Source organism: Nicotiana tabacum, chromosome 3 (genome assembly GCF_000715075.1).
Source record: "Nicotiana tabacum cultivar K326 chromosome 3, ASM71507v2, whole genome shotgun sequence".
Lineage (NCBI taxonomy): Eukaryota > Viridiplantae > Streptophyta > Magnoliopsida > Solanales > Solanaceae > Nicotiana > Nicotiana tabacum.
The window spans coordinates 137,627,627-137,642,596 of NC_134082.1; the positions used below are offsets into that span (position 1 = coordinate 137,627,627).

Below are 14,970 nucleotides of genomic sequence, written 5' to 3' on the forward strand. Positions count from 1 at the left end.
GAAAATATCTATGCATGCTTATTCAACACCACTAGTTAAAAAGAGAACATTATCACATTCAGGCTTCTCTTTGCATAAAGTTGATGGTGCAATGTTAAATGAAAGCGTGTTATAGAAAAATAGAGTCAAAAGGACTTAGCCAAGCGCATAGTATCACATATAGAGCCAAAAGAAACAGCTAATGCACATCACATGCTAGAGAGTTCACCCAGCAAGCCCACACAGATGTGCAGGCATACTTAGCCAGAGGACCACAAACAACAAGGGCATAGCTAATGAAAAATGAACTGTGAAAAGACTATGTTAAAATTGAGGAGACCCGTCACATAACTACCAATGTGAAGAGTATACCTTTGCGTAAAACCTGTCACTGAGGGAGCAATTGCACCGTTCAAGTCTCATGTACATATCCGAGAAAAGCAACCCAGCAAGACTTTAGTCAGGAATTTTTCTTCCATTTTTTTTTGACAAAAGTGTTTAACCATAAAGCCTGATAACATTCTTCTTTACAGTGGGAACCAGACTAACACAACTATCCTAGATGTTACAGAAAATGTCATTAGATGTTATCCAGGACATAGCACACCTGTCCTACACAGCATGAGGAGATAGAAATGAAAGGAGGGAGGGGGTTGGGGTTTAGTAGAAGGGTCAGGTGGAGATTTTAACAAAGATACGTGGGTGGAGAAAAGAAGATAACTTCCGCTACTAAGCTTGTCAACATGTACAAATAGACATCACATGTTCTTTATGTGACAGACAAATCATGTACATACTCTAATCAGAATCCAGTTTGAATGTCTGGGGTAGCTCATCCATCACACTCAACTGCCTCCTCAGCTTAACAATGTGAGCTTGCACCTGACAAATCCAACTTGCAATCAATTAGCTGATAGAAAACTACTAATGCTACAAATGCTGAAATAGCTCAAAAGCGGAGTTTAGAGGAGACTAAATTAGAAGATAGACAAAGATACAATCAAGGTAAGAAGGTTGTTAATGCCAGCTGCAAACCTGTTGACAAAATATCTAATTTCATTCAAAATGAAGCCTTTGAATGTACTTATTTGCATATTGAGGCACTTATAACACACTTATTGCTTGAAATGTTATGAGTTCGTCTATTAGGAATTTGAATCACTGGCACAGTGTAGCTAAAGCTCTGAACCATTACATTATCATGGTGAAACTGGGCTATTTTATCAAGTAGTCATCTGCTTCTCCGATAAACAAAAGGCACTTGGTCTCGTGAGAACCAAAGGCATTCATATGTTTGAAGCTCCCCTTAAAACCCTAATGAAGCAGATATTGATAGTCTAAAGGAGAATAAGGCATTCTCAGGTCTAGACAATGCAGTTTATCCATGTCAAAGGAAAGCTGAATATGTGTTCCTAGCACTGAAAGATACAAGTTAAAGAGCTTATGACTGTGTAGAGAAATTAAAGCATAACGACAAATGTTGACACATAAGTCTCATTCAACCATTCTGTGTTGGAGAATACACTTATGCTTTACTTTGATGACTCAAAAGGCCATCATTTGTTTTAGAACTGAATTCTGCGTTCCGAGGCCTTAAAAACCTGTTTCAGCATCACCTCGATTTGTGTGCACAGTCCGGGCGCGTAGCCGAAAAGCCAATATGTGAAAATCTGTGAAAAATGATGAATTTTGACTTTAAAATGAATTAAGTTGACTTCGGTCAACATTTTGGGTAAACGGACTCGGACCCGTGATTTGATGGTCCCGGAGGGTCCATAGGAAAATAGGGGAATTGGGCGTATGCCTGAAATCGAATTCCGAGGTCCCAAGCCCGAGGAATGAATTTTTAAAGAAAATTGTTTTCTGGAATATGTACGAGTTTTTGAAAGTGAAATGTGTTTAAAGTTTAGTGGTATCGGGCCCGTATTTTGGTTCCGACGCCCGGTACAGGTCTTATATGTGATTTAAGATAAGTCTGTGAAATTTGGTAAGAAACGGACTTGAAATGACGTGAATCGGATTGTATTTGAGAAAATTTGGAAAATTTGAAATTCTTAAGAAATTTCATGATTTTGATGCTAAATTCATAATTGTTGATGTTATTTTAGTGATTTGAATGCACGAGCGAGTCCGTATGATGTTTTTAGGTTGGTGTGCATGTTTGGTTTGGAGCCCCGAGGGCTAGGGTGAGTTTTGGATAGGCCACGGGGTGGAATTTGGACTTAGGAAAATTGCAGGTTTTCAGCTGGTATGATTAGGTCTGCAGGCTTCGCAAAATGCGAGAATTCCATCGCAAATGCAAACAAAGACCTGGGCAGGCCTGATCGTAAATGCGACCATTTGGCTTGCAAATGCGGAAGGCCCCAGTCGCAAATGCGACGCCTGCTTCGCAAATGCGAACCCCTCAGAAATAAGGGGTGGTCGCAAATGCGAAAGCCTCAGAATTCTGAAGGGTTCGCAATTGCGAACCCTGGTCGCAATTTCGACATCAGAGACCCGTAAATTCATAACTTAAGACGCATTTCAACCATTTTTCACACTCTTTCAAAACCAAAACACTCTAGGGCGATTTTTCAAAGGCAATTTATTCTCCAAATCAATTGTAAGTCATTTCTAACTTGTTTTCTTCAATCATTAACATCTTTTTCACTTGATTTCAACTCAAAATCAATGATTTTCATGGAGGAAATTGGGTGTTTTGGGTAGAACCTAGGTTTTTCAACAACTGGGGATTTGGACCTCGAATTGAGGTTCGATTTCAAAACAAATTATATACTTGGGTTCGTGGGAGAATAGGTAATCGGGTTTGGTTCGAACCTCGTGTTTTGACCACGTGGATTCGGGAGCGATTTTTGACTTTTGGGTAAAACTTTGAAAAACTTATTTTCATGCATTAGCATTGATTCATTTAGCATTTATTGATGTAATTAAGTAATTTGTGGCTAGATACGAGTGAATTGGTGGTGGAATCAAGAGGTAAAGCGATAGTAGAGACTTGAATTGTGTTCGTGGCATCGAGGTAAGTGTTTGGTCTAACCTTAGCTTGAGGGATTAAGAGTCGTGTCTTATTTGCTACGTGTTAATTGTGGAGTACAACATATAGGCATGGTGACAAGTATCTATATGTCGGTGTCAAGCATGCACGTGAGTCTTGTATTGTAATTGTTATGACTCCGTTATGGTTTATTGCGCTTCATATGTGATTATCATTACTGTTCCCTTGTCGGGATGTTATTATCATTATTGTTCCCTTGCCGGGATATTATTATCATTATTGTTCCCTTGCCGGGATGTTATTGTCATACTATTGTTCCCTTGCTGGGATGTTTGTTTTGATATTATTGTTCCCTTGCCGGGACCCTTTTTGATTGGTGTTGATAAAAGAAATGGGAGCGGGTTGCACGCCTGCAACAAGATATGTGAAATGGGAGCGGGTTGCACGCTTGCAACAAGATATATGAAATGGGAGCGGGTTGCACGCCTGCAACAAGATATATGAAATGGGAGCGGGTTGCACGCCTGCAACAAGATATATGAAATGGGAGCGGGTTGCACGCCTGCAACGAGATATATAAAATGGGAGCGGGTTGCACGCCTGCAACAAGATATATGAAGTGGGAGCAGGTTGCACGTCTGCAACGAGATATATATGAAATGGAATCGGGTTGCACGCCTGCAACGAGATATATGAAATGGGATCGGGTTGCACGCCTGCAACAAGATGTGAAATGAGAGTGAATTCTGCATTTGTTTTTCTTATCGTTGTTAGTAATTGGATTTTGGTTTCTTTATATTCCTCTTGATATTCTGTTGTTATCTGTTATTCCCCGAAGCATGTTTTCCCCCTCCCATCTTGAACTGTAACTATCTGCTTTTATATTTCCGATGTATATGATTTAACCGCACAGGTTTATTTGGTAGTCTGGTCCTAGCCTCGTTACTACTTCGCCGAGGTTAGGCTAGGCACTTACCAGCACATGGGGTCGGTTGTGCTAATACTACACTCTGCACTGTGTGCAGATACTGATATCGGAGCGCTTGGACCACAGTGAGGGTGCTATCTTCAATCCACACAGGCGACCCGAGGTAGTCCTGCAGACGTCCGCGAGCCTTGGCGTCACCTCCTATCTTTCCTTTATCCTGTTTCCTTTACTTATTTCAGAAATAGTGTATCTTTTATCTTTCAGACTTTGTATGTATTATTCTTAGACCGTCTGTGAAACTGTGACACCAGTTCTGAGTAGTCGATGTTCAAGCAGTTGTATTGGATACATATTCAGATAGTTCATTGCTTTTCTTCAGCTTATTGTAAATTCTGTTGTCTACACGTTAGTGCTTTGAAATTGTTAAAGAATATAAAAGGGGTAAAAAAGGTAATTGGTTCAAACAGTCGGCTTGCCTAGCTCACATTAGTAGGCGCCATCACGACTCCCGAGGGTGGAAAATCCAGGTCGTGACATTTACATATCATCCAAAAATTGAAAGGTAAATTACAAACTTTATACAGAGATGAAAGTGAACACTCAAGGCGAATTAAAGAATTCCTGTCACCAATAAGTCTACCACCTGAAATAACTATATGTTGCTTCTCAGCTTCAGATACAAGAAATTCCACCTCCAGCTTTATCTCAAGGGAGGAAGAACAACCACACATGATTTCTACTATCTATGAGCATGATGTTTTTCGAACAAAGTTTAGATGTACTGAACGTGTGTGTGTGTGAGTGAGAGAGAGAGAGAGAGAGAGAGTTAAAGTTAAGCTAACCGTCTGACGAGCTGCTGTGAGTTTCAAGAGCTCATCAGCCTCGGAGAAATTGATGAACCACTGACTAAGAGGATGGTTTTTCGTATCAACTCTCTTCAACACGTGCAAATCCTCACTTGGCGCTAAGAAACATAAAGCAGAAATTTACAAACTGAATGGACCAAGTTGCTCCAGCAGCAGAGCCAAACAATCTCAGAAAAGAATGTTTACCCGGAGGAAACTTAAATGTTGCCGAAAGCCGTGGCACAATTACTGCAGGATGGTTCTGGATTCGTGAAAAGAAATCCTCAGGAGGATCAGGGAATACAACCTCATTGTAGGTTTCCACAACAACAGGTTTCTTTGTTGACTGGGGACCAGGCTCATTCTCTGCATATAACTTCAAATGATGATACCTGGGAAAAGAAGAGCAGTGAAAGTATATCCACACTGCCAGCAAACTTTAAAACAAAAAAGAAGCTCATGCACCAAGAGAAGAACTTACAAATCCAACTTCTTTTCGCCAACATCATCATGGAAGTGAAGGGATATTGCAATTTCAAATTCACCCCAACCACATTCTGACAACTCAAAGGGTGGTGATTCTACCACTCTCACGGGATTATTAAAACTTGGATGCAATTGAAAAACTACTTTCTTGATTACCCCACTAAGATCCTCATTTGTTGCTCCACGAACATAAACTGACCACCTATGCGACTGAGTTCTAATTGAAAAAAAAACATATATTATGATTGTCTCAATAAGCATAATACTCTGAGCACATAAATGCACTAAAAAGAATGTCCACTTACTCAGTGGCTTTCCTACCGAGCCAAAACGCAATTGTTCCATAGACTATAGGGACATAAATTTCAACATCTTTCAATCTCTTGCTTGAAGTCTGTATAACACCAGGAATTAATTGAACTATATCTCAAGCTACTAAAGAAGACGGGAAAGTAAAACACAGGTCAATTTGCAAGTCTCAAATATTTCTAGAAATAGACATAGATATCAAGGAAAAGCACCATATAACACTGCGAACTGATCAAACAGATTAATTCATCAATTTCATAAATATAAGCAACAAGAGGAAATATCATAACTTTGAGTTGAAATCCGAATGTATTATAAAAAAACAAAGCTTATAACCCCCAATTTTCGTTTGCAGATAAAAAGTAAAATGAGTAGTACGATACGGTCATTTGCAACAATGCTAAAGATAATAACCTAACACGAGGCATGATCGAACCAACATTCGTACAAAAATAGGAGTAGGAAACATAGGATAAACCACAAAGAAAAGAAAAAGGAAAGATACAGAGAAGGGCTGGTCATAAATTTAGCAAGTAAGAGAAACGTGCCTTCTTTTCAAAATCTTCAGAAAGGTTAGCAATTTTAGTGAGTTGTGGCTTCGGATCAGACTCATTTCCACCTAATTCAGCGTCATTCTGTGCCATGGCAGGCGAGTTGAGAGGCATTTTGCATTCAAAACAACTTAGTTAAGGAAAGTAAGGTTGTTCTGAGTACTAATCGGAGACCGAAAATTGAGAAAAATTGGGGGTTAGGGTTTTGAAATTGAAAAAAAAGAAGGGTTTTAGAGGGAGAGGGGAAATTCGGATTTCAAGCGCTACTAAAATCTGGTGAGTTTGGTGGGGGAATTGCAATCGCATGGGCAAAGTAGTGCGTCCAATTAATTGTTGCATGGAACAATGAATGTTCTAATTCTGGTTTGGCGTCCGTCCAAACCAACCCGCCAAAATGTTTCCATTTTTATAAAAGGAATTAATTAACGAACCCCAGTTGATTTGTGAGGTTAATCTATATATATATTAAAGTAAAAAAGTTATCATATATAATTGACATTATGGTTATGTCAAGTGGCAAGCTAATAAATATCAATAATATATGGTAACTTTATTCTATATTTAACTATTTTAGTTAAATATATATAGAGAGAGAATTTGAATTAAAAGACAATTTTGAATTTATAGATAAAGTTTTAAAATTCAAATTTAAATTAAAAATAAAATTTATCTTTTTATATCATGTTATCATACTTAATTCAGTTAATGATATATGCAATCATGTTAGGAACTTTTGTTATTTTTCTAATTATTTAAATACTACTTCACCTCTAGCCAAAAAAAAAACTACTCCATATAACTATAAAACTCTTTCACATTTAAAACCCTATAAGTATAGTTCTTTGAAACATTATAACTAGATTTGAATAAAAATGAATTTCTTTTAAAATAAATGTAATATATAGCGTACACGTCTATATTTATCCAAATAACAAAAAAGAGTTTATAAAATCAAATAAAGTTTACTTATATATATAATAAAGTAAACATACATGCTGGAGAAAGAAACATCACAAAATCAGTCAATATTAAAAAAAATCTTCTTGAAGAATATTTGTTTGAAGAGTCAATTTTCATAAATGGACATCAAACAAATAACAAAACTTTGGCTCTACAATTGCTATCATTAATTTCAATTTAGCACATTCAAGGAATTGTAGGGTATAGCTGAAACTCCTTCATTTAGCTGTAGTCAAGCCAATATTGCAAGGATATAATATTTTTTTCGTTGAAGAATATTAGTTTTGAATCATTAGATTATGTGAAAGATTTTTTTTGTTTAACAAGAGAAAAATTGGTTTCTAATTGATAGTTTCTATAAGTGTAACAAAGAGTATATAAAAAAAATGCGTATGACGTGAAATATATTTCTTTAAAATGTAAATAAATTATTTCGAAAAAACTCTTTATTTTTTTTTACTTCAAAATAATAAAAAGATACAACATTTTTGAATATTAGTAGAGAGTTTTAAAATTATTATAGTAGAAATTATATCATGGATAAACTCAAAAAACCAAAATCTTATGGAATATTTACATAATATCCGGCCATATTTATTGTTTACTTTTTATAGCTAATATAAATAGATGATATACCGACAACGCACGATTATAAACATATTATATATGGATTATATATAAATTACACGTCATTCAATTTTTAAATTTAAGTGGTCGGGTGAGAACCTATTTAGGCTGATTAGATAAAGCCAAAATAAAAATATGAAATAATTTCAATCTAAGACTAAAAATATAATTGAAGTTCATATGTAGACAATTTTTATTAAAACTCATCCTTTTTTAGTGAAATAAATTAATTTTTTGTAACAAAAGAAATAATGACATAAAAATATGATTAAAAAAATAAATATTGAAAAAAATGTTAGAAAGATCTAAAAACTAGAAATAAAAGATGACAACAAATTTCTTCTTATGTTTCATCTTTGTTGAGTATAAAAAATTTGAAAGTTAATCTCATCGATTTTATATATATTTTTTTTCAACTCAAATACATAGATTTCAAATATATATTTTTTTCAACTCAAATACATAGATTATAAGATAAGGATATCTTAGAATATTTTTTTTAATTTACATTATGTGTCGTTTTTAAAAAAATCACTATTACCAACAAACTGATACGATATTCGAATTTGAATTGGAATGCAATTTGAGTAGTTTGCATTGAGGTTAAGTCAAGTATATATGGTGTTGAAAAATAAACTACTTGACAATTTTAAGATAATATATGCAATATTTTATAATAATAATCAACTAATTTAACATTTAATGATTCAAAGAACAAAATTTTTGTATATATAGGGTACTAAAAATTAAAATTCTAGGGCTAGAGATATCAATAAGCTTAAAGTGGAGTCATACTGAAATAAATCCGGCCAAAAAATTATTTAAATTTTTAGATAGCCGATTAAAGTGAATTTTTAATTAAGAATAATATATTTACTTGCATCATTATAAAGATAATCATTATTATAATATACGTAAAGTTTTAGAAATTGAAATTTCAAAATAGAAATATTTTTTGAAAGATAATATCATACCAAATAAGAGTTCAAGTCGTAGTATAAGAGTCACGTCGTAATCAAAGAATCGTTTATATCGTGTCAACCTTTGTGCTTTGCCATAAATATGAGTTATTATTTCACCTTGTGGCTATTTTTATGTTCCAATGACACCTATGAGAATAGTGCAAAAATATAATTATCACTACGAGAATTGAGAAAATGTTTGTCTTTTTTCATGTAGTATTTCTTAATTAATATCTGAAAATTATGTATAATTTTTTATAAGGTTTAAATGTTAAGATTATTTACATATAATTCAAATGACTCAGATATTTAACATTGGCTTAATGTCAAATATCAAAATGGAGTAAAAAAAAATTCACTAGCTAATGAATTTTTTTATATTTTTAGATAGCCAACTAAAATGAGTTTTGAATTAAGAATAATATTTTCAATTACATTATTATAAAAATAATTATTATTGAAAAATAAAGTTTTAGAAACTGAAATTTTAAGAAAGAAATATTTTTTAAGAGATATCAACACACCAAATAAAAGTTCAATGTAGTAAAAGAGTTAAGTCTTATCCAAAGAGTCATTCATTGTCTCAATATTTGGTTGTTTTGCCATAAATATGAGTTAATATTTTGCTTCATGACTATTTTTACGATTCAATGACACCGGCAAGAATGGTATCAAAAAAGAAAAATAGAAGAAATGGTTATTTTTTTCATGTAGTTAATATCCAATGATTATCTATATTTACTGAGAAAGTGTAAACTTTAAGATTATTTACATACAATTCAAATAACTTAAATATTTGCATTGATTAATGTTCGCTCATCCGCGCGGGTACTGATACTAGTTTAATTAATTACGATTATCATATTTGGGCTAAGATAATTTCACGAACATTATTCAGTATTTTTAATATTTCTCATTAAATTAATTAATTTAACTCTAACTTTTCCTTCCCTTTTTTGAAGTGCTCCTTCATTCCTAAACAAAGATGAAATTTCAGTGAATTGTCATTTACTGATCTCATCTTTTACGGAATCGATCTTCTTTGACTGTACAAGAATATGTGGAGCTCAGCATGTCTGGAAGCACAGGAGAACGTTCGTTTGCTGATATTATTACCAGTATTCGATACTGGGTCATTCATAGCATTACTATACCTTCCCTATTCATTGCGGGTTGGTTATTTGTCAACACCGGTTTAGCTTACGATGTGTTTGGAAGCCCTCGGCCAAACGAGTATTTTACAGAGAGCCGACAAGGAATTCCATTAATAACTGGCCGTTTTGATCCTTTGGAACAACTCGATGAATTTAGTAGATCGTTTTAGGAGGCCCTAATGACTATAGATCGAACCTATCCAATTTTTAAAGTACGATGGTTGGCTAATAAGATCAACTTAGAGATATGGAATACTCTAAATCTATATATTTTTAAAATGAGAGAAAAAAAATTATTTTTCTTAAATCAAGTGACAGCCTTAAAATTAGTCACAAGCAATGTATTAACTAATTAACTAATAACTAATAACTAATTTAATCATATGGCATAACTAGAAAAAGTCACATATAACTTATTTCTTAATTAATTAATAATAAATAACTAAATCAAAATATTAGAAGTTTTAATCAAATATCTATCCATATTTTAAAAAAGATAAATAATTTATTAATTTCGAGTATTAATTTAAAATAATATAAATTTCTATATCAAGATTAAAATATCACACATTGATCTATATTATATTAAATGATATAAATGGATGATATTTTTTTGTGTGCGGTCAAAATGGATAATGATATTAAATAAAGAGGAAAGTTAATGACGGCCCCATAAAAATATGAAATGCTATATATTAGGTAACATAATAGTAATAATAAAACATTCAAAAATATTTAATATTAGAAATACAAGGGAAAGATGATTTGAACTTGAGATTAGATTAAAATTATAGTAAAAACATTCAAATTATGGATAGGACCATCAAATTAAAATTTTACTAGATAAAGAAAAATAACAATTGGATAACAAATTAAAATTATAAGAATACAATCCAAATGTTTCATGTAGGTAAAAGAAAAACATGTTATTCATTACAAAATATGTGTAACGACCCGATCGGTCGTTTTGAGCTTTTGCACTTCGCTCGCCAATTCTCAAGCATGACTTACCTTGTGTGGTGTATTATGACTTATGTAAATCGTTAGTGTTGGGTTTCAGGTTAATCAGAATGAATTTGGACGAACAGTCTCAGTTGAAAGCTTAAAAATTTGAAAGGTTTGACCAAAATTTGACTTATGTGTATTTGATCTCGGATTGAAATTTTTATGATTTGGTTAGCTCCGTTAGGTGATTTGGGACTTAGGAGTGTGATCAGAATGCATTTTGGAAGTCCGTGGAAGGTTTAGGCTTGGATTGGCGAAATTGAGATTTCGGCGCTTTCCGGTTGATAGGTGAGAATTTTGATATAAAGGTCGGAATGAAATTCCGAGAGTTGCAGTAGCTTCGTTGTGTCATTTGGGATGTGTGTGCAAAATTTTAGGTCATTCGGACGAGATTTGATAGACTTTTTGAGCGAAAGCATAATTTAAGAGTTCTTAAGCTTGGATCCTATGTTAAATTGGTGATTGGATGTAGTTGTGAGCATTCTGAAGTTTTGAGCAAGTTTGAACGATGTCATGGGATGTGTTGGTACAATTGGTTTGAAGTTCCGGGAGTTCCGGGTAGGTTCCGGGATGTTTTAGTGCAAAAATCATAGCCGTAGCAGGTCCACAGAGGTTGCAGGCCCCGGAACTCACTCACGCGGTCCGCACAAAAATAAGTGCGCTCGCGGTGAGTGTTGTGCGTACCGCACAAAAGTGGGCGCGGGTGCGGTAGGCATCGCGCGGACCGCACAAAAGTGGGCGCGGCCGCGGTGAAGAACCTTCCCGCTGGTCCTACTTCGAAAGCTCATATCTTTTGATCTATAAGGAATTTTGAGGTGATTCAAAAACGAAAATTGTAGTTCTTCGTGTGTAGTTTCCAAAAAGGTAAAGATATCTAAATTTGGACATTTGTAGCGAAAGGTATGTTCAAAATACTAAAGTCTATCACTGCAAAGGAAGACCTGTGCGGCCGCGGTTGTTTTTGCGAGGACCGCGGTCGATTTGATGCGGCATGCGGTGGCTGAAATCTGAGGGGTACTCTATAAAAATGAGGTTTTGGGTTTTATTTGATATTTTGACCTAGAGAGCTCGGATTTTGGCGATTTTTCAAAGGCTTTTCAAGAAAATCATCGGGGTAAGTGATTCCAACTCAGATTTGGCTAGAGTACATGAATCTATCATTGAATTCATTATTTAATCCGTGATTTGGAATGAAATTTGGGGGAAAAAATGGTGAAACCTTTCAAAAATGTAAAATGATGATTTGAAGGGCCAAATGGTATCGGAATTGGATAATTTTGGTATGGTTAGACTCGTGAGAGTATAAGGATTCTAGTTTTGTGAATTTTGTCAAATGTTGAGACGTGGGCCCGAGGCTCGGGTTTTGGTAATTTTGGGAATCGTTCCCTTTATTGATTGTTTTCGCTTGGGCTTTGTTCCCTTAGCATATTGTGACGTATTCGTTCTCATTTTGGATAGATTCGATACATGTAGAGGCTGATTTGAGGGGCAAAGGCGTCGCGAGTTAGAGATTTCGCCGGTTCGAGGTGAGTAATAATTTTAAATGATATCTTGAGGGTTTGAAACCCCGAATTTGCACATCGTAGTGCTGTAGTGAGGTGAGACACGCGCTGGATGACGAGCGTGGGGTCTTTTACTATTGGGGATTGTGACTTGGTCCGTCCCGATTGATGATTTTACCGCGTATTTAACTGAAAACTAATTATTATCATTGTTATTTGGGTTGAATGCCATCTTTGGGCCTAGTGCCAACTATTTGAACCCTTCGGGGATTGTTGTTTGATATTTCCTCACTGTTTGATTATATAGTTGAATTCAGTCATGTTATTTTCTACTATTTTCAAAACTCAGCCATGTTTACTCTGCTCTAATACTTGAAATGGTATTTTAAATAATATTTTGGGCTGAGCATCATGTTTTACTGTTGCCCGAGGGGCTTATGTGAATTTTGACTGAGTAAGGCCGATGGCCTGTATTGTAAGGATACTCTTGGATCGGGCTGCACGCCACATCAGTGAGATACTGATTTATATGAGGCCGAGGGCCTAGATTTGATGCCACAAGATGGCTTGATATTGCACTTGGGCCGTAAGGGGCCCCTCCCGGAGTCTGCACACCCCTAGTGAGCGTCGTCGATGATAAATGGATCGGGCTGCACGCCGCAACAATATATGGATCGGGTTGCATGCCGCAGCGGTGCTGGTACTGTTCTATGTTTTTACTTTATTTCATTGTCTGCCATTATCTGTTGTTGTGCTACTTCATGTGATATCTATCTGATTGCCTGTCATTATCTGTTAATTGAGTGTTGCGCCCGAGGGGCGGATTTTCGTGCTTATCTGCACTATTTGTTTTGCATTCATTTGCGTAAATGTTGATAAAGTCATTTTCAAAAGAGGTTTAAACTGAGCTAAGATATTTCTAAAGATTTCACAGCTTAACTATTTTTCTCAAAGGGTTTTTCACTGCCTCTCTACAGCATGTTGTTTGCCTTACGTGATTTCTTACTACTCAGTTGTTATTTACCTTTATTACTCACTGAGTTGGAGTACTCACTTTACTCCCTGCACTTTGTGTGCAGATGCAGGTATTTAAACACCCAGTAGCGGGTTTTGAGCCGATCGGAGGCTAAGTTATCGGAGTTTAGCAAGGTGACCGCCAGCGTTCGCGACACCGCATTTCTTCCTTTTGTTTATCAGTCCTATTTTGTATAATTCAGACTGTGTAGTTGTATTTATACTCTAATAGATGCTCGTGACTTGTGACACCCCGATTTGGGCTGTGTCGGGATGGTTTCTTCTATTGTCATCGTTATTTTCTGCAAATTATGGCTATTATATCATGTTTAGAACTGTTTATGATATTTAACTGTTTAAAAGGAATGTTCCGTTTTGGTCTGGCTGGCCTTGTCTTCACGAGAGGCGCCATCACGACAGGGTTCGGGAATTGGGTCGTGACAAGTTGGTATTTGAGCCTAGGTTACATAGGTCTCACGAGTCATGAGCAGGTTTAGTAGAGTCTCACGGATCGGTACGGAGACGTCTGTATTTATCCTCGAAAGGCTGTAGAACCTTTAGGAAAACTTCACATTCTTGAATTCTTATCGTGCGTCCTTGATTCAGCTTGAAAAGTAACTCTTGAAATTCCTTCCACGCGTTCACATGTGCGCATGAGCACTCAGTATCAGATGTGCCTTGATGGCTTGTGATCCCCTGATCGAGGGGCGAGATGCAACCTCTGTGAGTCGATGTTGGGCCAGTCTGGAGGACTTGAGGTCGGATCTTTGCCTATGGCTTAAGCACCGAGGTGCTGATTGTGTGAGCAAGTGTTTTGAACTTATACATTCGGTATTTCCCCTATTGGTATGAATGACTTCTAGGTAGCTACGTGATGAGTATGTTAGTACTGCGAGATGTATCTATATGACTCAGAAGTGGAGAGGAAGGTCTGCTGGATGATAGATGAGCCATTAAGTGTTTGATTTCCATTGTAATTGGAGGTGTAGCCCCGAGTTATGGGCACGTGAAGAATCTTTTCATGTCTCCTAGTTGGAGTGAAGTAAATTTCATGTTGCGGTATGAGTTCAGACTCAGGAAGATTAAGCAATTGTGTAATGTATATGACGGTGGAAGGTATACAGAAATGTTATATTGAGGCTAAGCAGGCGGGTTGTCTCCTATGGTGTTCTGAGATTGTGTGATCCTTATGTTGTCTGTTAGAAGATCTCATTCACAAGTGAAACATATGTGTTAAATTTAAATTTGGGTCACTTAATAGAGTGGGCTTAACTGCTACGAGAGTGAATGCGAGATTTGCATAGAGTTAAAGTACCCGATGGTCGGCGTTTCAAGAGCTTATGAAGGACGGAGTCTAATCTCACTATGGTATTATGGAAGCAATAAAGTATACACATTATAAGTTATGGTGCGTGTTTCGATCCATGGCTTTGAGCCAAGTGGGGGGAGTCCGCTATTGAATAGTTGATTGCACGGTTATGTGCTCTAATGGTTCCAGTTTGAGGCGTATTTACGAATCAGTTATGGCTCGAGTAAAGGAAATTTCAATAAAGGTTATGTTATGCCTTATGGGTGTACGAGAATCGGGGAATGACTTGAGTTGTAGTTGGTAAGGAATGCTCGGTGCATGGGGCAGGAAGTTGCTTGGTTATA

The 14,970-nt window shown here is 35.9% G+C and overlaps 1 protein-coding gene across 1 annotated transcript; it reads right to left on the reverse strand.

Annotated features, from left to right (window-relative positions):
* Window positions 1–434: 434 nt before the first annotated feature.
* Window positions 435–6,471, reverse strand: LOC107832376 (transcription initiation factor TFIID subunit 14b). The gene is made up of 6 exons (XM_016660216.2): window positions 6,091–6,471; window positions 5,539–5,627; window positions 5,229–5,450; window positions 4,955–5,139; window positions 4,745–4,866; window positions 435–861 (listed from the first exon to the last, which is right to left on the reverse strand). Exons 1-6 carry the CDS (start codon window positions 6,205–6,207, stop codon window positions 778–780), a joined length of 819 nt encoding a protein of 272 aa, XP_016515702.1. The 5' UTR covers window positions 6,208–6,471; the 3' UTR covers window positions 435–777.
* Between the last annotated feature and the right edge of the window lie 8,499 nt (window positions 6,472–14,970).